The 27,198-nt window shown below is 43.8% G+C and overlaps 2 protein-coding genes across 2 annotated transcripts; one reads left to right on the top strand and one right to left on the bottom strand.

Annotated features, from left to right (window-relative positions):
- The first annotated feature begins 86 nt into the window (after positions 1 to 86).
- On the top strand, positions 87 to 24,328 carry LOC120908380 (mucin-19). Its single transcript, XM_040319315.1, has 8 exons — positions 87 to 1,333; positions 14,121 to 15,393; positions 17,739 to 17,940; positions 18,231 to 18,249; positions 20,291 to 22,069; positions 22,150 to 22,308; positions 22,394 to 22,528; positions 22,601 to 24,328. Exons 1-8 carry the CDS (start codon positions 1,106 to 1,108, stop codon positions 22,679 to 22,681), a joined length of 3,876 nt encoding a protein of 1,291 aa, XP_040175249.1. The 5' UTR covers positions 87 to 1,105; the 3' UTR covers positions 22,682 to 24,328.
- LOC120908778 (L-dopachrome tautomerase yellow-f-like) lies at positions 24,068 to 26,330 on the bottom strand. The gene is made up of 5 exons (XM_040320132.1): positions 26,291 to 26,330; positions 25,816 to 26,178; positions 25,506 to 25,741; positions 24,660 to 25,436; positions 24,068 to 24,569 (listed from the first exon to the last, which is right to left on the bottom strand). The coding sequence occupies exons 1-5, from the start codon at positions 26,313 to 26,315 to the stop codon at positions 24,429 to 24,431; spliced, it is 1,542 nt and encodes a 513-aa protein (XP_040176066.1). The 5' UTR covers positions 26,316 to 26,330; the 3' UTR covers positions 24,068 to 24,428.
- Between the last annotated feature and the right edge of the window lie 868 nt (positions 26,331 to 27,198).

Genomic DNA, 27,198 nt, shown 5'->3' on the forward strand with positions numbered 1-27,198 from the left:
CATAGACCTGCTGCTGCCATACCATCCGCCATCATGCCTTCACAATGAAACAACCTCCCGTTAAACGAAACGTCAAATTTGCTTGTTCGGAAAGGTTGTCACCCCCCCGCTTCGACAGTGTTGTCCACAACAAAAAAAAGGAAGGGTGAAAGAAAATTGAACGGGCAACACAAAATACCAGCCCAAGCATATTACCTCCAAACTTGTCGTGCGTGTCACTCGTGTGTTCGCTTGTCCAAAGTTAAGCTCCGTGGTAGTGAAATCGTCATATGTTCAGAAACGCGTCAAGTTAAGAGCAGAACTGCGGTGGCACTAACATAACGGAGCAAGCAGAAGAGGAAAGTCAAACAAAGCAATTTGCGATCGCATTGCTGCCCTTGCCAGCAACAAACCAGCAAGTACTTCGGATGCAGAGTTCTTCCCTCGTTTCAAGAGAGCGTCTCGTTTCGAGTGATATTTCAGCGAATGGAAGGCTTGGATCGCACGGGTACGGTTGGCAAAGTAGGCGGTGCGGGGAGTTGCGTTGACATTTAGCACAGTAAACAACGGTGAGAGGTTGTGGAGCGACCCCACGCAAGGGAGTGTAATAAAAACAAGAAGTAAAATATTTACTTCGCTCACCTACCAGTGCGACAACCGATTTGCTCGTGCGAAACGATTAGTGCATTTTTGGAGTATTTCCTCCAGTAAAGCCATCCCGGTTGCCGAGCCATCTAATTCGGGTTAGTTGGCGTGGCAGTGAAATGGTGTACAAATGTGAAAAATATTGCACGCTGTGGTCAGTGTAAGTGCGTTCACCAGTGGGCAGCAGCATATTAGGTGGGGAGGTGGAAAAGGGTCCCCAGCTCGCGTCACCTGCGTTTTGCAATCGCAATTGAAGGGCAACGAGCTGCTCAGCTCAGCTGCCCTGCGACCAGCCGTGTGTCCTGCAGCCGTGGCTAGAAGTATCAGCAGCAGCAGCAGCAGTGGAGCAATGAAATGTGATATCGTGCAGCACGAGTGGATGAATCGTGTCGTGCATCATCTTTGCTTTTTCTGCTGTGATAAACGGTGATCGTACGTGTGCGATAAGCGGGCAGAGTGTAGCAGATCGGGCAGTCCCGAGATGGAACTGAGCCCTGGAAGTAGCAGCTCCACCGTACCTCCGCCGGGAGGCGGTGTTGCTGTTGCAGGAGGTGGAATAAGTGTGGCGGGTGGTGGTGGCAGTGGGGCTGTTGGGGGTGGCAGTGTGGTAACGCGGCCCCCCATTACGGCACTGTTTCGCGAAATCCACAAAAACAGCTGGCTGCGGCGATTGAACAACGATAGCAGGCGACCATCGGTGCTGGCCAAGGTATGTAGTCCGCCCGTAACTACGCGTAGACTCAAGGAAAGGGACAAGATATCAGTGACCAATGTCCTTCGCCGTTTGGGGCCGATTGGCAATGTTGGGGGAGGACGCGTTGATTATTAAACGCGTTTGTGTTTCGTTTGTTATCTGTTTGTTATGAAAACGAACTTCACAAACATGGGATATACTATTTGCAGCTTGCTTGGATAGTGTATGCGGGTTAGTTACAAAATAAACGATACGCGAGCGTCATTGCACGTAGTTGCTTTTAAGGGTGAACATATTTATTTACAGTGACTTTTGGTAACCGTTTACTTCGTAGCCTCTCATTTGGTTTATATCAACAACGTCTAATGAGCAGTTGAAATGAAGTCATAATTACTGTATTAATTGGGTAGCTCGGTAATCGAATGACGAGACGCATTGGATTCTAGAGGGAACCGATTTGGTATTTCCTCCCTTCATTACTTCAGTTTAAAATGTTTAAAATAATTTTCTTTTATGTTAAGTCAAATTAAACATAAAGAAATATCAGTTACGTATCAAGTGTATCAAGTTGAAACATGATATCATAGTTGACGACATCACTGAAATAACTTTGTTTGTTGGTCAAAATCAAAAATATCAGTTACAGAACGATGAGTCATAATTGGAACAAGTTATAACATGATATCATATGTTGAGACATCACTGTTTTGTTTGGTGGCTAAAATCGGAATGGTTGTCACGAATTCAACAACTAGCGTATTCGTGGTTCGATTAAAGTGAAATTAACTGGAGTCCAGTAACCAACCAACAAAAGAGATAATTTTGTAATGCGAATCCCATTTAAAGGAAGATTTTAAGAATTCCATAATGATTATTATATTAAAATAACTAAAACTATAAAACTTCTATTTCAGTAAATTGAATGTTTGGCGAATTCTCTGCCTCAGCAATCGGCAAAGTTCGGATAACCGAACAAATTTGTTTAGGTTTCAAGCAGCGGGATTTTATTTATTCTTAATAATGTAGGGGACAAAAACAGAAGGAACGACTGTTAAAGTATTGAGCTTTTATAACATTCTGATCGTATGCAGATTCGGAAGAGAAAAAAAGCAATGCAGATCTGTCTTTGCTATCCTACAAACCCAAGTACCAAGCTAACACTATTCCTGATGTATGCGAAATATATATAAAAAACTGATGCTGGGGCCCTTTCCGTTTTAAGTTCGTAGGCTGAAATTTCAGCCTGTCAGCTGTTTGCATTGTATAGCAGTTTTCGAGCAGCTATCTAAGTGGGTATACAGGTGGGCTTATCCCAAAGTGTATGAATTTAGAAGGCTGATTTCTGAATGAACAGAACGCTTCTGTTTCTGAATGAAGATTTTAAGACTGTTTTGTGTATTCGTCAAGCCTCCAGAAAGAAAGCTCGTATGAGCAAAAGTTTTCACCCATCTTGTTAAAAAGTGATATTCATATTTGGTTATAAAAATCTTGCTATGAGACCACCTGGACGGACTACATACACTTTGATTCTAGATTCCATCACCTGATGTCTTTAATGCCCCTTGGGTTAAATGTAAACATCACCTTGTTTTGCAATTTTTTCGAGCAGGTACTCGAAACTAATTCTAGCTTTGAGGCAAGAATAATCTAGACTGAACATTGCAGGCTAGCTGTGTGGTTTTGTATGGAGTGTTTACATGATTTCAGCCTTCAAGTGTCAAACTCCATACAAAAAGCTGACTAGAATCGTGAAGGACCCCACTTTCTGTTAAGTTACTTCTGATTCTACTTCCATAACACAATCGATTAGAAATGTTTCACTTAATTGTATTGACATACAAGTCCACATTCATGAAAGCACAATTCAAGCACAATTTGGTTCTGATGGAATCCTAGCAGTCGTGCTTAAATCATGCTCTATTTTTGCAAATATCGTGGCCAGTTCTCAATCTAGACTAAAAATTGTTGATGTCATTTAATAGGTAATCTCTCTGAGCATCGATAGAGTTTTTAAAATGAAGAATTATTATACCTTTTATGTCTAATTCTGGCGGTAATGCTTAGCATGATAGACTAGTATAAGGATTAAGAAGATTAAATTCATTCTACATCATGCCCATAAGTTTGTATTGTACAAAAACTACTCGCACGTCGAAATATGTCCAGATGTTAAAAATGTCAGGCATAATTTGTGTTTATTTTACAGACAATTCACGATTAATTCCTTTCGACTGATATTCGTTTGCGTTTTACAGAGCTCGTATATAAAAAAATCATTGTTTCCGTGTTGCAGTGGTCCTTATAGCTTATGAAAACTAAATTATGACCTTTAATGTGGCTCTTTTGTCTATTTATGATTACCATACCAGTATACCATCAATCGTTTGATTTCAAATTACAATCTTTTTGAACATTTCAGCCAGAATAGGATATAAAATGTATGAAAATCTTTCATTTTAAAAACTTTATCGATACTTCGAGAGCTTATCTATCAAATGACATGAGCAATTTAGCAAAAAACTACCAAAAAGTTGAGTGTATCATCCAGTAAGTAGGCCATCGTGTATAAAAACATCGACTGTAACAATGTACTGGCATTATTGTACTCTCATATTTTATCAGAAAATGTGTATTCTATTCTTTTTAGTGCCTCGTCGAGGTTGTGCGAATAACAGTACAACATACGGTTGCTATTTTTTCCGGTGTTTCGTTGCCTGCAGATCTCAATTACTTCTTCAGGCATTGGTTGGTCTATGACGTCCTGTTGGCCTTCATCTTTTTGGCGTAACGTCCTACGCGATTGATAGCATATTAGCATTGATAATTGATAGCAAAAATAACATAAACCAAGAACTTCAGTGTCCATCGTTCCCTACGAAAAACTATCCGTTTTGCCATTTTTTGCATCAGGATGCTTAACCCACCAGAATAGAATGATTTGCATTGCTCTAATTGTGGTTATTTTGCCAGTTGTATGCCTAATAATCACGACAACTCATTCACCTAGAAAACCTTTCGAAAATATAGACAATCTATGCTATAGAGTGCAAGATCCTTAGTAGTCAAATTAGACCCACAAGCGTGCGCACGATTGAATATTGGTTTTGTTCCCATAAATTCTCAAATGTGCTCTGAGCCACGGTTAGATAAGATAAAACATATGATACCTACAAACATAGCTACAAAAATAGAACCATTGAATCGAATGACTTATTAATGTTTCTTCGAAAAAAAAAACCAAGCATATTTATTTGAATGCTTAGTTTAATAATTGATTGGAATTGGAATTGAATAATTGATAAGAATGATTCATACTACGCAAGCATACGCTTGAACGAATTCGTTATACAGCAACATAGGTAGCATTTACTACAACGCTTCTGATAACAAAGTTTTGTCACTTTATTTACTTTTCCAAGCACAAGCAGAATGAGTCAAATGAGTGGTTACATATTTGAAAATGCTTGGATTAAAAACTTATTTTTGTTATTTCTGATTAGATTAGTTCAAATTTGGAAGACGGGAGTTCCTGAAAAGTTTACTAAACGGTCAAACGATTACGAGCGGCTTTGTTCACTTTCCCCTTCAGAATTACCCTTATCATGTGTCTTTCGCTTGACTGCTGGCTGATGCTGCATCCGGTTCTCATGCCCCATAAAAAGAAGCAAACAAAACAGCAGCACTTCAAACTATGGCTCTATGGACTATGTCTTCTTCTTTTTCCCCAAATGTACAACCAAAGTTGATCAAAATCTCGATTCTTAATCGTTGCACGTCAAAGTGATCGTTGCACGACCAAAATCGCGGAGAAAGTATTAATGCACGCGTGATCTACGTCCATACCTCCACAGATTCCCTTCCCGACTAGCGCCATTGTGTGTTCATACTCATGTGAGTGAGGGACACAAATCAATGGAAAGGGAGACTAAAAATCAGCTCTTGATTCACTCAGGGGGATTTGTCATTCAGCATACCAACACAAAGCGTCGAAAAGGAAGAAAGGGGTGAGGGGGAATAGGAAGGAAGGGACGGGTGGCAGCGGCAATACTCATGTCAGTCCTCCTGTGCGGAGTTTTACGCCATTTGTCCCGCCACAGCTACGCATAATTCCGCGCATATCTCGTTTTGTAGGTCGGGGCTTGTTGTTGTTGGTGGCGGCCGATTGTGACCGATTGTTTGCCACCCCATCCGAGGGTTGGGTTTTTTTTTTTATATTTCAGCTATCTTTACCCGCCGTCAACCCTTTACCGGATATGTGAGAAAGCAGTGGCATTGTGAGAAGCATTGTTGTTGTTGAAGTACGACCGTTGTTGTTGGGCTATGTGGTTTGGATGTCTTGGTGGGAGTGTAGTGTGGTCCCCTCAAGGTGGAATTCGCTCCGCAAGACTTTCGCAGTAGCAGTTTGTAGGCTGTCACCTTGGGCTCATCATCATTATGTTTGTAATGAATGTGCTTCGCTTTAAAAAAAACTATTTTGATATGGACGTGAGGTTTGTTGCAGAAAGCTGAGTTAAAAAAAAAACTGCTCAAAACGGGCATGTTAACATCATTCGTTATACAGCGGGCCAAAGAGTGTACACGTTCAAGAAAAGGAATCTATTACATTCCTAGTAAAAAGGACCATGGAGATCCGTGGTTAGTCACTTCGAGCCTAACGGGACCGTATTTTGGCCGCGCAATGGTCAATCATGAATGTGAGATAAATGCCATGCACATTTGCATTTTCTCAAGCAAACCTATTGTGAACGGTGCTCAGATTTCCGGCTTTGCGGAGCAAGGATTGTTCTGTCGGCCTCGTGGCTCGTTCACGCAAAGATTCAGCAGTGGGTGGTTGATGTGGATAGATATGTTTTCCTTTTGTTACTGGAAACATACAAAAAATCATGGCCTTCAGCTATTTGCCAAGCGCTGGTTTGCATCGATAACGGTGCTGCATGCAGCAAAAGGATACCCAGCGCACTAACGCTTTGGTTGTGGGACGGAATTCAATCCTAGGTCATGTGTATGGGAACTCTTTTTGTTGCTTTTTTTGTTAACGCGCCAGCGGGTCAGCTCCAGCGCGCACCACCAGACAAAGGGGCGCCATATTTTGAGCAATAATTTATTGCCTCCGCTGGTATGGCAGGCCCTGCAACGGGTGTGTATTTTTAATATGTTTTCCCGCCCTGCAAGGGCCACTCAGTACGCTGCTGGATCTCAATTGCAGTGAGGCGTCGTTCACCTGTCTAGCAGTATGATTATGCCGTACAACAGAATGGATTCTATTCCTAAGCCCACGTTCAATTGGACTGTGAACTGTAAGGTAAAGCGCTTTTGTACTGTACCCATTACGTGCCGAGACACATTGTAGCGTGTCGACGCGTTGTCTGCCTCAATCAAGTGAGAAATCCAATTTTTGGCTAATGTTTTTGATACATTTCATTCGAAACTTTTTTTCAAAAAATCACAGTCGACTTCCGCTTATAATATTGAATGTGTTCATGAGTAACTAAATATCAGCCATCGAAGTTGAGTGCAAGCCGTCAAAGTTGAAGCGGGAATGCTGCCGTGACTCCGTAGTGTTCTACTAATGCATTATGACAACATTATATGTATACAATATAATTGTTGGATGGGTTAAACTTCAATGTTTCAAGTAGGATATTGGATGTAATATGTGATTTTTGTTCAATTAACAGGGTGGCCACTTTAGATTTTATTTTAACCGGGAAACTTCTGAAATTATCACAAACTTTTGTTATCACTGTTTACCATCGTACTAAGTGCATTTTCAATTATCGTTGAAATATGTTTTGTACATTGTTTCCAACTTACCACTGGCCAGCAACATCACACCAATGTGTCAGTACAATATTTTCCGTTTCTCACATATGGTACTATATAATACCATATGTGCAATATATGTACTATACTTCTCATTCGCACTGGTGCAATACTTACGTTCACCGATATTGGCTCTTGCATATTTCGGGTGTTGTGTGCCTATTCGTTCTACCTTGCACTCGTCTTTTGTTGTTCAACTCTCGTGAAGTTGTGGTCGTGTCGAATTTAACGGTGGATTTAGTGGGCGATCCCAATTTTTGAACATAACTGGTAATTTTTGTCCCCTTTAGCAATTAAAAGGTTACCCAATCACACATCGTCTGTACATTGGCATTTTGCATTTTGGTTTCGGGCCTCTACCTTCATTCCTCCCGGGTGACTGGGTTCCCACACTGACACTGATGGTTGAGGTGGCATCGCTTCTGCAGTCCGATCGTTATTCCTTTGTTTTATTATCACATAAAGTACACTTCCCGTAAAACATATTCAAGAAAGTGTCCCAAAATTAAGAAAAACCCACTGAAATCTCCTGTATCTATTCGTGAGGTCTATCTTCAGCGTCGTGCGAGTAACAGCATAAGGAATGGCTGCTGTTTAACAGGAAATCCGTTCTTCGCAGATTTGTGTGCTATCTTCAGTGGCTGGTTGGTCCATGACTTCAGGTTACCCTTTTTTAAGGTTGTGTGATGACATCTGTTAATCAACAATTGATAGCAGATGAAAAATATCTTTGCCACGGGGTAAAGTCTTTACACGTTAGTGTTAAGATGCTAAACCACCAAAAAGCAATATTTGTAAAGCTTTTTTTTGTCGTTTTTTCATCAGTTCTTTGCTCATATAAAACTTCCAAAAATATAAAGAATACATATTTAAATAGCTTAAGATCCATAGTAGCCAAATTAGATCCACAAACGAGCTCACGATTGAAAATTTGTTTGTACAAATTTGATAGAAATCATGCCAAAAATGGTTCTCAAATGTGTTGTCACACTTCTAGATTGAATATTATATTGTTGAATAATTTACTAATAACTTTTATGCAGTTTTTATGACAAGTTTCCATCTTTTCCGTAATGCCCGTGTTTACTTACCATCCTCTAGATAACGATTTTTGAAAATGTATGATATAATAATTTGGAATTGAAGTATCGATAAAACCGGCACACGAAGCATAGTGAACCGGGAAAACTCCAAAAAAATCCGGGAAAAACCGGGAAAAAACCGGGAATTTAAAATCCTGATTCGAGTGGCCACCCTGAATTAAGAAAATGAATCTTCCCTAGTCTTCTTAGGATACATTGTAGCCTAATATTTAGAGCTAATATTTGTTCCTAATAGTTTTATCTACAAATAGCCAAATTTATGTTTATAGAATATTTTTTATTGAATTTAATACATACATACACACATACATACATACATACATAAATACATACACGATAATAAAAAAATCTCGTGTCACGGCGTTTGTTGCCAGCAACCTCCGAACCGGCTGGATCATTTTCAACGAAACTTTGCACACACCTCATGGTGGCATGAGAATAAGGTTTAAGACTTACTACATATTCAGATGTTACACTAAACTTAATTTAATTAATTAACTTTCGGCGTGAAGTGCGGTTTACACCGGCTTTAAAAACCCGCAAGCAAATTCGAGCAGTTTGCGAGCTCGCATGAGGCCTCGCAATCGCGATAGCTTTTAGTGCTGGTATATGGGTACAGATAATCCCCTGATATACGCCATACTCGATATACACGATTTTGGTATACGTTTATACATTTGACAGTTCTTTGAGAAAATTGTACTAATTTGACACATCGAATGTCAAATGCAAAATAACTTCCCTTTGGTCGAATTTAATAACCCATTCAAAAGTTTCAGGTATTCCTCGATATACGTAATTTCGGTGTAAGCGTTTTTCTTAATTTGACAGTTCTTATACTAATTTGACACATCAAATGTCAAACTCAAAATAAATTCCCTTTTGGTCGAATTTTAAAAACCATTTTAAACGGTATAAAATTGTAATTTTCAGTTTAAATCAGATAAAATAAATTAATAGTGGCTAAAACCTACCACTTCAAGCAAGATTATACAAAAATTTGCTATAATTAGACCGAAAACATCGAAATTCGACTCACGCTTATATGCTAATATTTAATAGCGTATATCGGGGAGTACCTGTATATGGTATATGGTATATTTGCCCAATAAACTCCGTGGTAAACCAAAAACTCAGTGGTGTCCAAACGGATGATTGTCATAGCAGATCTTAATTACCTACTGTTATTACGACAGATAAGAAGAATCGAAGCTTTGGGATAAAAAGATTGAAATCATTGTAATGATTGTTTTTGCACTCCTCGGATTGCATATTCTTCTATTTTAGATAAAAACGAGACATCAATTTTATCCCGTGTGAAGCCGGGCAAATCAGCTATACATGAATATAAATATAACGTTTCAAAAATTGCTTTACAAGTAACATTGGAGATAGCGTGAAAATACGTGTAGCATCCGCTAAAAGAAAACTTTAAACATTAAATACAATGTATTTGTGCTAACAATTGTTAGAGTAGCTGATTTTGTTTCATTTGTACGTCTTCGATGAATTTAAATACGTTTAACAAAAAGCGGTCTCGAATGTATTGACCAAACTTTTGCCCCAAAACATTCACCTACCCCAACCATTTGATGTTGAAGTGGAATGTTCTATTATCCATAAGTTCGCATTGTACACTACTTAATAATAGAGTTCGTACATGTCTTGCTATGCCTCTCTTGCCAAAATACTCAAAAGCAGCTTGGTTAAAGTTTAGCGTGGCTCGCATTGCGTGTATAATATTTTTCCCCATTTCATTCACGAACTCAACCGATTGAGCGATTTTCTGACGAGTTCGACATGAGGCCTCGTGTGCCGTGTCGGGCACGGTCGGCAAAACGGCAAGAAGGCAAACGAAGCTGGACTAATATACGTTTGTTGGCGAAGGCAATGAGACTGTTTTAAAAGTTGTTCCCACACACATAAACCCGGCTTGCGTGTGGCAGTCCGTAACCCGACCAAATTTTAGACCACGTTTTAGCCTCTCTCCTGGCCTGCCTCTGCCACCTATCCTGTATAAACCCGGGGTGGTAGGGAAGGGATGAGGTGATGATTTTTGGGTGGCTTTTTTTCTTGGAGGTTGCCCACGGAGGTTGGCCTGCGATTGTATAAAGTTTTATTTAATTTGTTCCGCGACAGCAGAGGGGGCAGCCTCTCATGTCTTGTTGATTTGCTGTCAAGGTTAAGCGCGGAAGCGGATTAATAAAACCTACAGCAGTTGGTGGGATGAAGTAAAATATCGTATGGAAAGAAGAAGAAGGAGAGGAAGTTAAAACTAACACGAATCATTTAAAATATAACGAGAGGACCGGAGGATGATAAGAATCGCGGCAAAGTAGAACATGCCTGACTAGAGGTGGTTGTGATGGATTTTGGATACAATTTGTGTGCCCCGTTTGGCAGGATCTCCAAATGATGTTTAAAAAAAAACATCATCGGTATCAATTCGAAGCTTTTTACAGCGGCACCCACAGTCTGATGACAGCTCCACAGTTCGCTTGCAAAATTCCCCTAATCGATTGCAACACTCCCCTTTACGATTGCAAACTTCCACAGCTTGCTTGCAACATTCCCCTACCGATTTGCAACATTCCCCTAAGTGATTGAACTATTCCCTTATATGATTCAAAACCCTGTAAGTCACTGAAAGCCAAGCTCACTTCACTAGTGGGTACAAGCAGGCCTTGACCGACAACGGTTGTTGCGCCAAAGAAGAAGAAGAAGATTATGGTTTAGGGAGGTAGATAAGCAAAATTCTAGACGATTAGAGAGTAACTAATGTATGAATACAAAAATGCGAACATGAAAGAGCGTTACAAAAATGCTACTGCTTTTAATATTAATTTAATTTACTTACTTACTTACTTATCCGGCACTACAACCGCTTTGCGGTCTTGGCCTGCCTCAGGAGTGTCCGAAACCGCTCACGGTCTCGCGCCTTCGTCTGCCAGTCCGTTATCCCGGCCTTAATGGCGGACGCCTCCACGCCATCTTGCCATCTCCAATTTGGGCCTACCACGCCTCCTCTGTCCTTGTGGACGGCCCAAAAAGACTTTACGGGCTGGGTGGTCCGTTTCCATGCGTATAACATGGCCAGCCCACCGGAGCCTGGCGAGCTTTATACGCTGTACGACAGTGAGGTCGCCGTACATCTCGTATAGCTCGTCATTATAGCGGCTCCTCCATTGTCCTTCCACACATACGGAGCCAAGTATCCTTCTGAGCATCTTCCTTTCGAACGCGGCTAAGAGGGTTTCGTCAGATTTGGACAGTGTCCATGTCTCAAAGGCGTATGTGAGTACTGGTACTATATAGGTACTATATAGTCCCAGCTTCGTCCGTCGCGACAGGTTCTTTGAGGTGAACTGATTTTTCAGGCTGTAGAATGACCGGTTGGCAGCCAGCATCCTTGCGCGCAACTCAGCTTCCATGCTGTTGTTGTTTAATTTAATTTAATAGAAGTATTTATTTTATTGAGGTGTGGGCAATTATAATAAAGGAAAGTAAAATTCAAAAATTAATGTAGTCGTCGATATTCAAAACTTCAACGTTGCTGTGATTCTAAAAGGGTTAAAATTATCCAAACTTGGTCACTAAAAAAACTAATAGAATTCCCTTTAGTTTAGGGAATCATATTTTCTAATGTTTTCAATATCGATTCATCCCTGGATAGTCGCTCAACCCGTCATTGTAGTGTGTACATTTTAAAAATTAATTTATTTTCATTACACTTCATCATTTTCCCCGATTTAGGCGATACTTGTACTATCCTAATGCAACTGTGAACGACACATGGTTGTAGTAACCGCAAGGCATAACCAACGCTACTGCTAGCGACCCCCTTGATGACAAACTCTTGCAATGGATTGTCCAACTGAAAACTGTATCGAAACTTTGTGCATTGTTATGCTTGATGTACCGCGTACTGAAGCCGTGCGGCAGAAATTAACGCACCACTTACTCCTTCCTCCCTCTTGTGTGGTTAGCTGCTCCTCCGCAGTGAACCAAAAATCGTAGCATTAAAACACATATTAAACACGGCTGTGTCTTTGCCCTCAAGCTTAAGCTCCTTGAAGGCTGTGCTGATGGCGGTGGTGGTGGGTTCGTTCTCTTCATTCGTCATTATTCAACAAAAGAGCGGATGTGGCATTGGACACGGTTTCTTCACTTCAGCCGCTATGCGTAAGGGCTGCGCGAAACAAATGAAACAAATTACCATCGTGCGCAACTAAACCACTCAGGCAGCCGAAGAAACAAAGCGCGCAATCGAAAATAAAAACACACAAAAGCGAAGTGTGGTGGCGTGAAGAAAGTGTTTAAAATATCAAAAATGTTGATCTCTTTTGCGCATGGTGTAACGGCGGACGCCGCAGAGAGGAGAGACCCCCCCCCCTCCCCCCGTCGAGTTGCGAATGCAACTGCATGCGATGCCGTGTTTGGTAATTGAAAGGTGTGAAGTGGTGTGTGTGTATGTATGTGTGTTTGTTTGTCCACAGTTTGCGGCCACAGTTTCCATTTCTTCTGCTCTCAAGACACCGACATAAGTAATCGTAATTGTTCCCCCGTGTGTGCCGGAGAAATCATCGATCCATCGATTGTTTTGGTGAAATGGATCGTCCAAAAATAATTGCTTAATTAGGTTTTGGTGTGAAACGGTCAAAGTTGCATCGTACGAAAATGCAAATGCGGCTGGACATTGTACGCTGGCTATCATAGTTACAAACATATTGCTCCAAAAACTGGGCCAGCGATCGCGATCAGCAGACGGGGAAAAGAATCGATCGTATGTCGAGAACTGTGCGGGCAACTACATAGCACAGGTGGAATGGAATGTTGGGTACGAGGCGTGACCTGCTCAATACCTCTAGTGGGGGCATAGGTTCGGCCGTACAGCTGGTTCGGAGAGAGAGAGAGAGAGAGCATAAAGTCCATTAACCGCCAGCGTTTCCAGATGGCAAAGAAAGAACTGGTAGAAAGCTTACCAGCTGTTCGCACCTTAAGATTATTAGAGTCGGTAAAGAGATGACCGCAGAGGACAGGACGGTCGCAGGGCGTTTGGGCTTGGGATCCCGATTAAATATAGCGGAACGTGTGCGGACACGTCGTAATCGATCTTCCTAAACGAATCGCAATTAGAGCGTGGGACAATAAAGTGAGATCGGACTGCTTTTGGACGTGGCCCGCTGTGTAGTTGCTGAGATGCAGTCAAAATGAGAAAAAAAAACAGATGCAAAAAACACAGTATTTTGCATTTTGGCGTTTTTTTTTGCTTGAACGCTTTTTCTTAACGTTGAAAATAGTCTAGATATCAGAGTACGATCATCCTGATTCTGATTAATGCTGTTGTCTAAAGCCGATGGAATATTGTTAAAATGGTTATAGTTTTTGGATTATTTTAAAACTACAACGTTTATTTCTAATTTCATTTATTTTTAGCATTTTTTGTACATAACGTCTTGATTGAAAATATGCAGAAGAATTGTTTTGTCTTGCAGAAGAACTGTTTTTGAGTGGATCACCCTTTATACAAATAGTTCTTCTACTTCTATTTGGCGTAAACTTGCTACGCAGACAGGCCGGCCTATACAGGCTTTGGAGACTTGATTTAATACTACGTAGCCGGATAGTCAGTCCTTGCCACAAGGAGAGTCGGAGCTTAACATGAAGTTTCAAATTTAGCCTTTGAGTTTGGCATAACACTGCTCTTTTGATGCGATAAGTCCTTGAATAGAATTGTGCAAAAGTGTTTTGAAAATGTCTTTTACATTGTTTTCTTAATACTTACATATTACACTTTAATCATAAAATTCTTAAACTACGTTTACTAAATTCTTCCCTTTCTTCTCTTTCTCCCTTTCTCCCTTTCTCGAGGACAGAAACCAGATAGGTACTGGGTGGTGTTTTGCGTGCACGATGACTGTGAGGCATTCCTGGAGGGTTACAGCGACCCACGCCAAGCACCGTCGCACGGACCGGAGTGGGCACTATCGCTGCAAACCGTCCAGCACGTCTCGCACGCCCTAGTCTCCGTGGAGCAGGAGTTTGAATTTGTGATAACACTGGGCAGCGAGGTGGCCCGCTTCAATGCCAACACCTGGGAATGCATGCAGGAATGGGTAGAATGTCTGCGCTCGAAGCTGCGCGAGATGAAGCTATTGTCGCCGAAGGAAAATCTCTACTCCCGGCTGCCCGAGGTGCGCCCTCCGTTGGCCCCGACGCGCGATCCGACCTCTCCACTGCCGGCGACCCCTCCCGTGCCGGCAGCAATCGTACCAGGCATCGAGCGTGTTCAGCCACCATCCCTGGTACAGCAGCAACACCACGGACATCATGCGAGCGTCGGGGCGAGCGCAAGCGGACAATCTTCATCGCTGTCCACCGCCGGAGCGTCTGGCTCTGCCGGTGCAAGCAGTTCGATGGTCTCGAACACTGGCACCACAAGCTCCGTTTCGTCATCAGTATCATCTTCTTCATCCTCGTCATCATCCTCGTCCTCATCCTCCACCTCCTCATCATCTTCATCCGGGACCAGCTACTCGTCCACGCTCACATCCATATCAAACTGCCCGGTGACCGGTGAGCGGGGAAGTGCAGCTGGGCCACCGGCCATGTCCAACACGTCTACCCAGAATCTCATGAACCTGCTGTCGAATCCGCTGCAAGCAGTGAGCAGTATTAACGCGCAGTCTAGTAAGATTCAGCCGGCCAGTGTAACCGATAGTGTGTCGCTCGGATCAACGTCCTCGCTGGTCTCGGAAGAAGAACCACAACCGCTAGAGGAGCCCCAAAGCTGCACCGCATCCACATCACCTTCCCGAGACTCTACACCGGGCTCGAGCTTGCCCAAACCGCAAAAAATAATCAACAGAGACAACACTACCACCGGCCATCATAATCATCATCCGCTGGTGACCCTCGCAGCTGGTACATCAACCACAACCTCCTCGCTAGCGACCACGTTCGTCACCAACGTGCTGGCGGACCCGTCCGGAACGGCCGGACCATCGTTGAAGCGCGCCATTAACGATAAGAAGCTGCTGCTGGATGTACGGCAGTCTCCGGAACGATCCACCACTGCGAGCTGTGATGTTGACGAGGCATTCGACGCGACAGGCAATGGCATAAGCAATGGCGACCACACCAACGATGGTAAGAATTGGCGTCCATCCCTGGACTCTATTGTCAACTAATTGCCTTCAATTAACGGTGCGTGGCGTCCGGTCACATATCGCTTAAAGAGGTCGCCGCCGCTCCCCTCGTAGGTAGGGTCGGGACCGAAGGCGACCACAAACATGGCCAATGGTCACAGGGTATTGTACAAAAATGCCAAACACTCTCCCTGGGCGTGCTGTTGTGTGCGTTAGTCATTTGACAGTGAAGGACCGACCTACGATTACCGTTTGGGTTGCCCACCATGGACGATGAATCAGACGGTCCCCGCCTAACGACGACGTCACACAATTTGTTGACACATGCACCTTCGGTCAACACATCGCCCATTCGAGGCCATTGCTACCGCGCTGCTGTCGATGGTTCCGATTTCTACGAACGATTATATCAATTGCGGAAAAGTGGGGGAGTTCTCGTATGGCAGTAGGTGTTCAAATTTCCCCATTCGATGCGTTGCACGGTGCGCTTCATTCATCGATACATTCTGTAAAGCGGCGACGGTAGACCATGCTATGATCGAAGCAGAACCGGTTGATGATGCGATTTTTATGGATAAATGTGCGTAGCATGCAAACAATTTGCATCGAGGGAAATGCCCCAATACCTATTGATTGATGAGTAACGTAATGTGTATGTTGATTTACATTGATTAAATTCATCGATTTGCTTGCGTTGCTTTTTACGGCGTGGTGTACTGTATCCGATGCAATAATTCCGTCGGGCCGTTGTTATGATTTGTACAATTGTCGAACATTAGTAGATAATGGTATATTTTTGGTCCTTTAATTTTAATGGAATTTTTGCTGCAATCATTTGCAAAAATTACGGCAAAACTCGGCATTTTGATAACACCAATTAAATACCATTTTAAAAGCCATCGTTAGCACTGACCGTACCATTGTCTGTTCCGCGCGTGTTTTACCGGATGTCACCATAATCGGTGATCATTAGGCAATGGTTACAGTGCCGCTTGACTTTTGATTGAACAATTTCGGCGGAAAACAATGCACGAATCACAAAGAGTGATTGTTGACGACATGCCCGTTGTCGTACATTATGTACCTATGTTCCATTATTAAGCTGAGAGCTAGGAGTTCTAGAATGACCAATGTGGGACCCTGGCCGTTCTACGAGTTGCTGCAATGGAGGACCACTGCGACGCTCGATTCTTTCCATTTGCTCTGAAATATGCATACCAAAGTGTGTGGTGAAACGTTCGTTTTTGGACGCTTTTGCTTGACGCTCACGCTCGAACCAATACCGCTGCGTCACGTCCCAGTGGTCAGTGGAGAGGATTCAACTTTCAGCACCGGAAATGGCAATGCCCCCGTCATCAGCAGCGTTTGGTTCCGATCAGACGATACCGGTGGGAGGGGAGCGGATAGCGAGAAGCGACGAGTGGTGGCAAATATTTGCATAAATGTTTCTCATCTTTGGCTGGACTGCAGAAAGACGCAGAAAAGGCAGAAAGAAATTTAAGTTGAAGCTGAAAAAAGTTCCGCATTGCTGTTGGAGCTGAACATTTCGTTAGGAGAAGTTTTATTGTTTTTAGGGATGTTTTATAATTGTTCTTTGTTTGAAATGGAGTGTGGAGTTTATATGGAATTCCTTCCTTTTAGTAGAACTCGAATGGAATGATGAGTTGCAATGAATATTTTTTTAAATAAATATTTTAAACTATTTAATACAAAACTGCAAAAGTACGCCTGGACCAACTTCAAGAAAAAAAAGTAATAAAGTCAATTTTTATATTCATTGTATCGATACAAAGTTTCCTAAGAGACAGAGTATGGCCAAAAGCTCAACTCATTCTCTAAAACATACCTCGGCGTTGGATGCCGCTTTTAGATCGACATTGAACACGGGTTGTGTGGCGCAGGGTGTCTTTTTGGTGTTAGCGTCTCTAAATCAACCCGAGCTCAATGGAGATGACCGGAAGGTGGATAGAAAACACAACCCCGACCTTTAGGCATGTGAGTTGTAGTTTGGTGGCTTTGGCCTTCTCTTGCCGCCGAAAATGAACCCATTTCTAGCGCTTCATTTCCCTTCCGGAACGGAAGTGTTCGTCGGACAGGGCAGAGGGGGATCAGCAGGTGTTTGCGTTTTGGCGAAAATGTCGAAACGTTCGAAGCAATGGGGAAAGAAAGATGGGAAGAGCTAAAAGTTAATTAAATATAGCATTTCTCATTTCCTTTCCAATTTTTGACCTTCTCCTAAGCGCGGTGGTCGTCAAGATTCTACATCGTCCGCTCGGTTGTTCGTTTAATATTGCGTTCATACTAGCTAGAGTTTTTAATTATGGCCAGTGTGCTTCTTCATTGCAGCGCTCACCAACGGTGAACCGTGGTCGCCAAAGCAGACGTTGCTGAATGGATCCTCCAGCAGTCATTGTCGCAGCAGCAATGGTACTGTAACGACAAATGGTACCGAATCGACGGCAACTTCAGCAACGACATCACCACCATCATCTATGCTAACGAAGTCGACCGCCATCTGTATCGTGCCACCGGCGTCCAGTGGAGCAAGGTAGGTTTTGGAATCCGACCGTTGGTATGCATGTAGTTATGGGCGAAGCTGCATTTTTGTTGCTGTGAGTGCAATTGAAATGAATGTAGTTTTCTATTACCATGTGTGTTGCACCAATGGTTTTAATAAAATGTTCAGTGCTTCAAAATCATAACTTATAAAAACATAGCATTGATTTTCTGATATGATTAACTGGATTAACCTGATAAGTTAAAGCTTGTACAGAAACACTGAATTACGCTGAATGAGTAACTCTATACCTCTCCTTTTATACCAAAATTTCTATGCAGTAAACTGGCCCACTGGTGCGTAAATTTAGAAAAATAGAAAATGAATAGAGAACATTCTTTTTCATTGCATTTATATTGCAAACTCTGTAACGATGCTTAGTTATACATAAGGGATTGAAACTATCAGTCTTCAAGTTAATGTAGGTGATGAACTTGCAGGGCGACGGTTACGTAGCTGAAATGGAAAATGTGTGTCCAGTGTTTGCCACCTTTCCCTTCCCTTGCCAACTCTTTGACGAATAAATGCAAATTTGTAAAACTCCCTGCTTCTCCGTTTATATTTACCCCGCAACGTTGACCGTTTGCGAAAAGGAGATGAAGACAAAGCTGGTCAATATGACCCAACAGTCCCGCCGGGTGATTCAGAGTGTGCCTATGGCAGGCGTGGGTATAGAACTAGTTGAAAGAAATGCCGGTTTGTTGTCGGCTGGTTAGAGGTGTTACTGGTGGCATTTCTTTTCAACCTATAGTCCATCCCAAGTAATGCAAATAATTGTAGCCATAGCAAAATAGTAGAAATTTGTAGTTAACTTGATTCCAGTTAAATACATATTAGCTTTTGATTCACAAAGGGTTTGAATACTAGTTTTATTTATTAAAAGTAAATGAAATATAAAACAAAATACATCTCAACACATCATCACTACCGACTCAGCGATTGATGGCTGGTACGTTAATTGGAATGTTCGAAGAAGCGAAGGAAGAAGGCGTGTGTTAGATGTTCTGGCCGTCCGTTTCATTCGCTCTGGTTGTTGCTGCTTTGTTCTTGGTGCGTGGGTGCGTTAATAGTGTCGTGGCCGTTAATTCACCTTCACGGTCAATTTGCTGCTTTCACGCGAATTACTAAGACACAGGTATCAATCTGACCACTTCGGTCGTGTGTGTGTTTGCGATTCTTGCTACCCTAATGTGCATGTTTGGTTCTTCCATGCAATCCGAGTATTACACATTCGAGCGACGATTCTTGCTGCCGGAGTGCTGAGATGAAGACGACGTCGGTGGGAACGAGCGACGATACTGCTGCATCAATCTTTGCGATACATCGATCAGATGCATTCCCCGGCTGTTTGCGTTCGTATTTCAAGTGCCTTTTCACGCACACGAAAGTTGGCATAGAGTTTGGCAAACTTACGCTCCAAGTAGCGCTCGATTTCCGTACGGTCGATGACAACGCTGGGTGCGGCACGTGCCGTCTGCTCGTTGATCGTTTGACATTCTACGGTGCGCACTGGAGGGGAAACTTGTTTTTGGGCGGCTTTTGCACGGATACCCTCCAACACAACCGTGAGCCATTTGCGATCGTCGGCATGCAGGTTTTCCGATGGCACCGGTACTAGCAGCGCGGGGTTTTCGATGATCTCCGGCACACGGAGCACCAGGGCAGATCGAAGCGCATCCCGCAACTGAGCAAGATAATGCACTTCATCCGTAGGTTTGTCGTGGGTGTCTGATTTCGGTATTTCGGTGGTGTTCGCTTGAAGTTGGCAGATATCTTCATCGGTACGTTCATTGAGCGTTTGGAACTGCTTCAATAGTTCGTGCAATGATTCCAATGGACCGTCGCCTACAATCTCGGGATCGTTTTGCAGCAACACTTCGAGCGGCTCATTGAGCAGATGAGGGAAAATGAAGGGATGGGTTAGGTTGTCTTCTAGCAGTTGCTGCAGAAGCAAATGCACGCACCGGTTTCGTAAGGATTTCTGGTCTGGAGAGGTTTGGTTAAATCGCTCGATCCACTGGGCAGTTTTCTTCACGTCAATGGGCTCTTCCAACCTGGGGATAAGATTTCGCAATAGCTGCAGACACTGTGCATACTCTTGATCCAAAGAATGCTCGCACTGCTCTCGTTCTTTTCGTGAGCTCATAGTTAATTGATGAGAAATAACAAAAATAAAATGCGGAGAGTACAAAATAAAGTATTGAAAAACAAATTAATGCGCGGCTTTTCCAGGTGTCAAATACGGTAGGAAAGGAATAGTCTCTCGAAAAGCCAACTAGATGTATTTTCACTTGCATGTAATGAGGCAATCTCTGATCGAATTTCCTGTTTTCCTTTGCAGGGTGGAATCGAAACGAACTCGACGAAAAGTATCACCATTGGCAAATGCAATCCCGCTCTCCCGAAATCCACGAAAGAAGAGCAGGTAGCAAACATCACCATCATACAGGTGTCCAACAGCGGTATGGTCACGACCCCATCGCCAACCATCACAACGGCATCCTCCCCGAAACACGGTGCGTCCCGGTTTAATTTCTCAAAAGCTAAACCGTCGACGATGGCCACGGCAACAGTTCCGACGAATACGACCACCGTCTCCACCATCATAACGGATGATTTAGGCGACGGTCGTAACTATATGAGCAATGTGCAAATAATTCCGTCCAGCGGCGAGTACCCGCGGAATGCCGATCAACCAATGCAACCGTCTATCATTGCATCGATAAACGAGCAGCAGATCACAACGGTCACCGTTCCGAACGTGCAGTCCGCATTGTCGATCGCTTCAACAGTGACGTCAACGCCGCGCATACAACCAACCGCACCGGCAACTGTACAGGTCGCCGTTGCAACCTCGTCCACGCCTATCAAGGGTCCGGAAAGTAATTTCGGCACCGTGACACAGATTGCCGTAAATTCGTCGTCCACTGCGGGCGCGGTGGCAGGTAGCAGCCAACCAATCCACTTCCAGCCGTCATCCCACCCATCATCAAGCCAACATTACGAGCAAGTTTTTCTGACCAGCTCCGTGCAGGTAACATCTGGAAACGGCCAAACAGAGTCAAACATAGAAGAGCCAGTGATAGTATCCCCTGCCCCAATTGTAGCGAAATCAAGCGCTAACAAGAGCAGTAAAGTGCTGCTGCTCAGCAGACAGCCACGCTCGTCTAGTCATTCGGATATTCCGCTTCCGGCGAGGCTGGGGAGCAAGGGTGGCAGCAGAAAAACAGAGCCACCTGGCAGTAATGATAAGGAAAATCGTGTTCAACACGACAGCATCATTGGGAGTCAAGGTGTCGGCAGTGGTACGGCCTCAACATCCAAACCGCCGGGGTCAGCTGCAGCAACTGCTCCCGCCGTTCCCACACATCTCACCGGTGGCAGTCCTTCAAAGCGGCCAGCTGTCGATAGGAATATCTACACACCGCACCCTCAACGCACAGCACCGCTACTTCAACGAGGGCTTACGGAGCTGGTTCTAAGTACGCGGACGGTCGCGTCACCGGTACCTCATGCGATCGACCAGTCCGCGCTTGCAGCGCGTGGTCGCAGAGCTCCGGTAGAGAGTAAGGTCCGTGTCGATCAGCTGGCCCCGGAACAGCGACGCCGTAGCTCATCGACATCCGACGCACGGCAGGATGCTTCATCGGGACCACGTGTAAACGGCTCCGCAGGGGCAGCTCCGGGTGCCGCTCTACCCGGCATGGGTCCCGGAAGGTTACAGTCGCCGCCGCAACCATTCCGTCCGCATCATCAGCTAATAAACGTGCCCGAGGGTAGTCAGTTGATCGGAGCGAACGGGCTAGTAGCCCATGGAACACCGTCATCCGCTGCAGGAAACCGGAAGCTGACACTGCGGGAGCAGCAAGTATTCCAGCTGCGCCGCGAAATGATGCATCCAGGCGGCGTACGCTTGCAGTTACGGCGCAAGGACTGCATCAATTCCATCGGGCTCGTTGATGCGTTCGGTGCCGTGTGGGTGGCGGGATGGAAACAAAAGGAACATCCGGTGCTGTACAATGCGCTTCACATTGGCGATCAGATGATCAGCGTGGCCGGTGTTGCGATCGCGTCCGCAGCCGAAGCACACAAAGCTATCCGGGCGGCACCGGGTTTGTTTGTAAGTGGTGCACGAAAGGCGCACAACGCGCACTAAGGGTTCAAATTGCGGCAGCTGATTTCTCGTTTGTTTGTTTGCAGGTTGAACTTATCATTCGCCGTGTTCCATTCGGCCGTGTGTACGCCATACGACGAGAGATCGATGGACAGTGTTTGGGTCTGATACGGGACGGTAACACAGCCACCATCGTGGACGTTGTTCCGAACAGTTTGGCCGCTCGGCATGGATTGCCCCCGAAGGTGAGTGACGTGGCAGAAAGCATTATGGATTGTATTATTATTACCACTACACGTGCACGTGCATGGACAATCTCGTTTCTTACAGGCAAAATCGTGTGACGGATTATCGCTAACATTTTGGGTGTTGACCGAAATCAACGGCCGGCCGTTGAATTTGTTCTTTAAAGAGAACGAAATACGTGATCGTTTGAACGCGGTTGGACGGGATATATCAATACTGGTATGTTGCTATTGGAGTATTGAGGTGCAACTTGTGCGGTATTGTTTTTTAACAACATTTTCATCTGTACAGGTACAACCAGCGGATTTGGTAACCAAGCTGAAAAAGCAGCTCAAATCTCTACGTGGCCACAAGGATTTTATTGTGCAATAGGCAGCTCTTATCGACCAACAACGTGTCTTTGTAGTTTGAGGAACGCTACAGAAATGAAGCAGGGTAGTACCATCACCCATCTCTGTTTTATTTTAGAAAATATACGCCAAGTTAGTCGGACCTATTCAACCGGGGGAGTGTAGGCAAAACGTGCGACAGTGTATACAAAGCGCAATTGTCGAATAGAAATAGAATATAAACACACACTATAACGAGACAGTTTGCAATACTAACCAGTGACATAACGTAATGTGGTCCTGATGGGACGAATACTAAATCCAATTCCAATACTATTACACCACATACCTAGTACACTACTCTATACAACGTACTACTTACTATCATCGCGATCGAAATTAGTGCAGCAAATTATTGTAGTAGTTTTGTTTTTGTAGGCACAAACACTTGGCACAAACAAACAAGCGAGTGTGCAGCATATGTAAGCGAGTCATATTGAAATAACAAAACCGATATGTGATGTATCTTCGCAATGGCAGCGTAATGCGCGCGTGTGTGAGAATGCGTGGCGTGTGTTTTTAAAAAAAGGGCAAACGGGAAATGAGCACAACAATTTCCTACGCAGTAAACGATTAGTGCAAATTTTGTGAGCTAGAACTTAAACGACATTTACGATAATGCGCCTATAGTAGATACTGGACAATGTAGAAATTTGGAGTAAACAAAAAAAATTACCTTCCATCTGGTTCCGTATTCAAATGAGCCGTTGCTCTACGTAAAAGCATAGTTATATGAGGAGTTATCGTTTGAAACTGTTTAAACTGAACTGTGTGGCAGGTGGCGTGCAATGTAGAGCAATTTGTAATTTGTTTTGGTTTTATGATTCGGCAATTTGTTGAATAATTAGTAAAAAAAATGTTCTAGGTTTTATACATTTTATTGTTCCTTATCAAATCAGTACGATTGATGCTCTTTTGAAGGGGATACCATTGAGGAAGGTAATGCAAAAAGCACAAAACAAAACTCACTCAACCGTAACAAAAAGTAAACAAAAAGGCTGTAATACTAGCACAAAGCTCTGTGTGAACCTACTGATTACGTATATCTACTATGAGTGTGTATGTGCGTGCGTGTGCGTGTGTGTGTGCGTGTGAGTGTATGTATGTTTGTGTGCAGCTCCATATTAACATGTAACGCGGAACTGAGCGACGGTAAGCCGCGAGGCGAGTTGTGTATATTTGGCAGTCTCGAAACTCTTCAAGCACACATACCACACTGTTCTTAAAAGGCTGATTGTAACAAACAAAGGATTTAAAAGGTATGCTTGTACGGGTTTTGCGGGTGGTAGTTTTGATACAAATTTGAAAGAAGCGGAAACACTTATACAGGCCCTTCTTTCAGTGAACAAAAACTAAACAGAGCAGAAAGTAAGGTAAAGGCGTTTTTCCATTCTTATACGAATCCATTCGCTCAGTAGACACACATTCTTTAGAAATTTTTAGGACAAAGCTATACAAAACAAAGTGATTCTCTTGACATAAGATTTTAGTTCTGAGTGCTCATAGTCGTCTCGTAGTGTGGTAAAAATTAGTGCCCGCCCCGGGTTTGTCAAAGCGGCGCATTTTTCGTAACACCTCATGGCAAATAAATGACCCACGAGTCCGTAGGTTTATGTTCTTTCTTTTTTAACAAGCAGCTGACTGTTCTTATCACTTTCAACGATTCATTTGCGGTACGTGTGGAAAGAAACGGCTCTTTATCATTGTAGTCGTGTACGTGCGGCAAGGTATTATGCACAGACTGTTCCAGCAACGGCACGAGAGGCCGATTGGCGCCAAATTCGGTAGTTCACTTCGGTCCGGTTCAGCTGGGAGTAGATCCAGATGGGCAGCCGATTCGAAATGACCCACAAATCACCGTCACTGTCAATCTGTTGTTGTTGATGATGATCATTGTAACGATTCAAAATTATTAAACTACTGTTTTCGATCAACATTCTTTTGTTCATAAAATAACTTACCCTTAAATCTGCAGGATAAATCATTTCCTCGTTGTCCAGATGCACTATGCCGTGGTTTTCCGGTGTGAATTGCTTGTGCGTGTTCCAGCAACCAATCGCATTCCGGTTGATTTCCGCATAGAAAAGCACTCCCGTGCGCGGATCGTACGCGTGGCTCGAGCTTTGCGTGTTCGGTCCACGGGCGCCAAGATGGTGAAAGGCACGCCCGTACGCCCCACTGCCGAGCTGCGCCATCGTTTCGTTCTGTAGAATCCGATTCGACACAGAAATCTCACTGACGGAAGCCATTGCGTGCAGATACACGGTACGCTCGGCAGCACTATTTTCCCACCGTCCACCGACCGCCACGGAAAAGATACCATCGTACCAGGTGAACTGTTGACCGGCCACATTGAAGTCACCGTACCGTGGTTCAAAGGAGAAGTAATTGTGCTCAAACCGCCACATCCGACCCTCGGTCAGTCCGTACACGTACAGCCGACGCCACTCGTAGTCGGGAATGTACGCGTAAGCACGGCCACAATCGCGATCATCGACGTCCACCTCGATGTTGGGAATGCCGTAGCCAAACTCGACCATTTCCGGTGGAATTTCGAACCGTCGCACACTCCGATTGATGGTAAGATCGATGACCCACAGGGCGGGACGCTGCACCTGGCGGCCAGCACCGCCCGGATACTCGAGATATCCCGTATCAACGAACCAGAGCCGATCGCAACGATCCACCTGCGTGCGGTAGACAGAGATGATGCGTTTCGGGTCGGCGGTGAAATCCCTCTGTAATGGAGAAATGGGAGGATGGGTGAGTATAACACACAGTTCCAATGATTCGATAATGCAAATTACCCGCAGTGAGTTCACCAATAGGTTAGGGTACGGATCCAGCGTCGGATTGTTTGCCGATGGATTGCGTGCCAGGTCGATGACGTTCAAGGTGGCCGGAATGCCCGGACGGCGCCGTGGAATCGTAACGTACAGGAATCCCTTGTGATGGGTGACACCCATCGGCAGATTGCCATACGCGTTGAACGTGTCCTCATCGGCTGGGACAGAATTGGCCGTGAATACTACATTTTGCGATGCTGCAAAACAATTCGCACAATATAAAAACCTTGATGTACATACTTCAGAACTACCGTGCGCCGCTTACCCTTACCTTCGCTACTGTTACTGGACTTCAGCTGTGACCATTGATAGACGAGTTGTAGCTTTTCGGCTGACGTTATCCTTAGCTCCTCGCTAAATAAGCCTATCAGAAAGATTATGCCAAATACGGCCCATTTTGCCATTTTTGAAAAAAAGAAACCGTAAAGCTGAACTGTTGTGATCGCGACTTTCACTAGCGGAATGATCCGAACAGCCAGCGAAGATGCTCGTTTTATAAAAACCTTATCAGTGTTCGTTAATACTGTTTCCCAACTGCTATGGAACGGCTTCGAATCGAAACGTCTGACCTTGGACAGATTATGGGAGGTGGAGAGAATTTGTGTTTGCGATGGCTCCCTTTCGATGGAAAATCCTAGTAAGAAGATGGAAGCGGGAAGGCATGTGTGATTGTGGGCCTTTCTCAGCTTTGATGCATTTCGAAGCATCTTATCGGAGCATCTTTTCGTAGCGAGGTGGGAAAATACCTTCAATGGCAGTGATCTTGTGCATAGTCTATGCTTCTTATTTGTAGTAATTTAATGTTATTTACAAACAATCACCTCACTGGAGGTTAAGGTACCGGGCTGTTACATATTTATTTCGCTCTGCGATAACGATTCTATACGAAAACTTATAGTTTGGTTTTATCGTTGCATATACTCTATTGTCAGCTATGTTTCAAATGGGGTTTTTTTTAATTATTGCAGCTGTTCTAAAAGAACGCTTCAAACACGTTGCACGTTGAACCTTCGATGTAATTATTGGTGCAGTAAAATGTGCAAGGGGTTCAAAGTGATTAAGGCTGGGGGACACTGTCCGTACTCGCTAGTGTAATTTTGACTTTCACTAGCGCATCTGGCGGCAGCTGGTGGAAGCTTTTTTAGGTCATCGAGGGAATGGTCGTGTCGGATCTGAAAATTAAGTAGTTTTTCCATCGTTTTTTGTCATGAAAATGGATGCAATGCGTACAGGACATGTGCATCTACCTTTTACAAAACATTTACTGTTTGTATTAAGTTAAAAACATGGAAAAATAACATATTTTCTGAAGCGGCTCCAAATTGTTTGGTAAAATGCTTCCACCAGCCGCAGCCAGATGCGCTGGTGAAAATTGAAATTACACTAGCGAGTACGATCAATGTAGCCCGGGCTTTAGGTAGGTTGCTGATAAATATAATTGGAAAGGATACATGATACATTGCTTCGTTCGTTTCGCTTCATGGCCTAAACATGGTTGTAAATAAATAATTATATAAACAAATGCAACGTAGATGCGCCGGCTCCTCCTGGTCGCCAATTGGAAATCGATTCCGTACCTTGTGCTCCAGATTCCGACAGTGATTTTCTTCCGATCTACTTCACATGTCCTCCTCCAAGCTTCGTGAAATGTTCT

This window comes from Anopheles arabiensis, chromosome 2 (assembly GCF_016920715.1).
Source record: "Anopheles arabiensis isolate DONGOLA chromosome 2, AaraD3, whole genome shotgun sequence".
In the NCBI taxonomy this organism is placed as follows: domain Eukaryota; kingdom Metazoa; phylum Arthropoda; class Insecta; order Diptera; family Culicidae; genus Anopheles; species Anopheles arabiensis.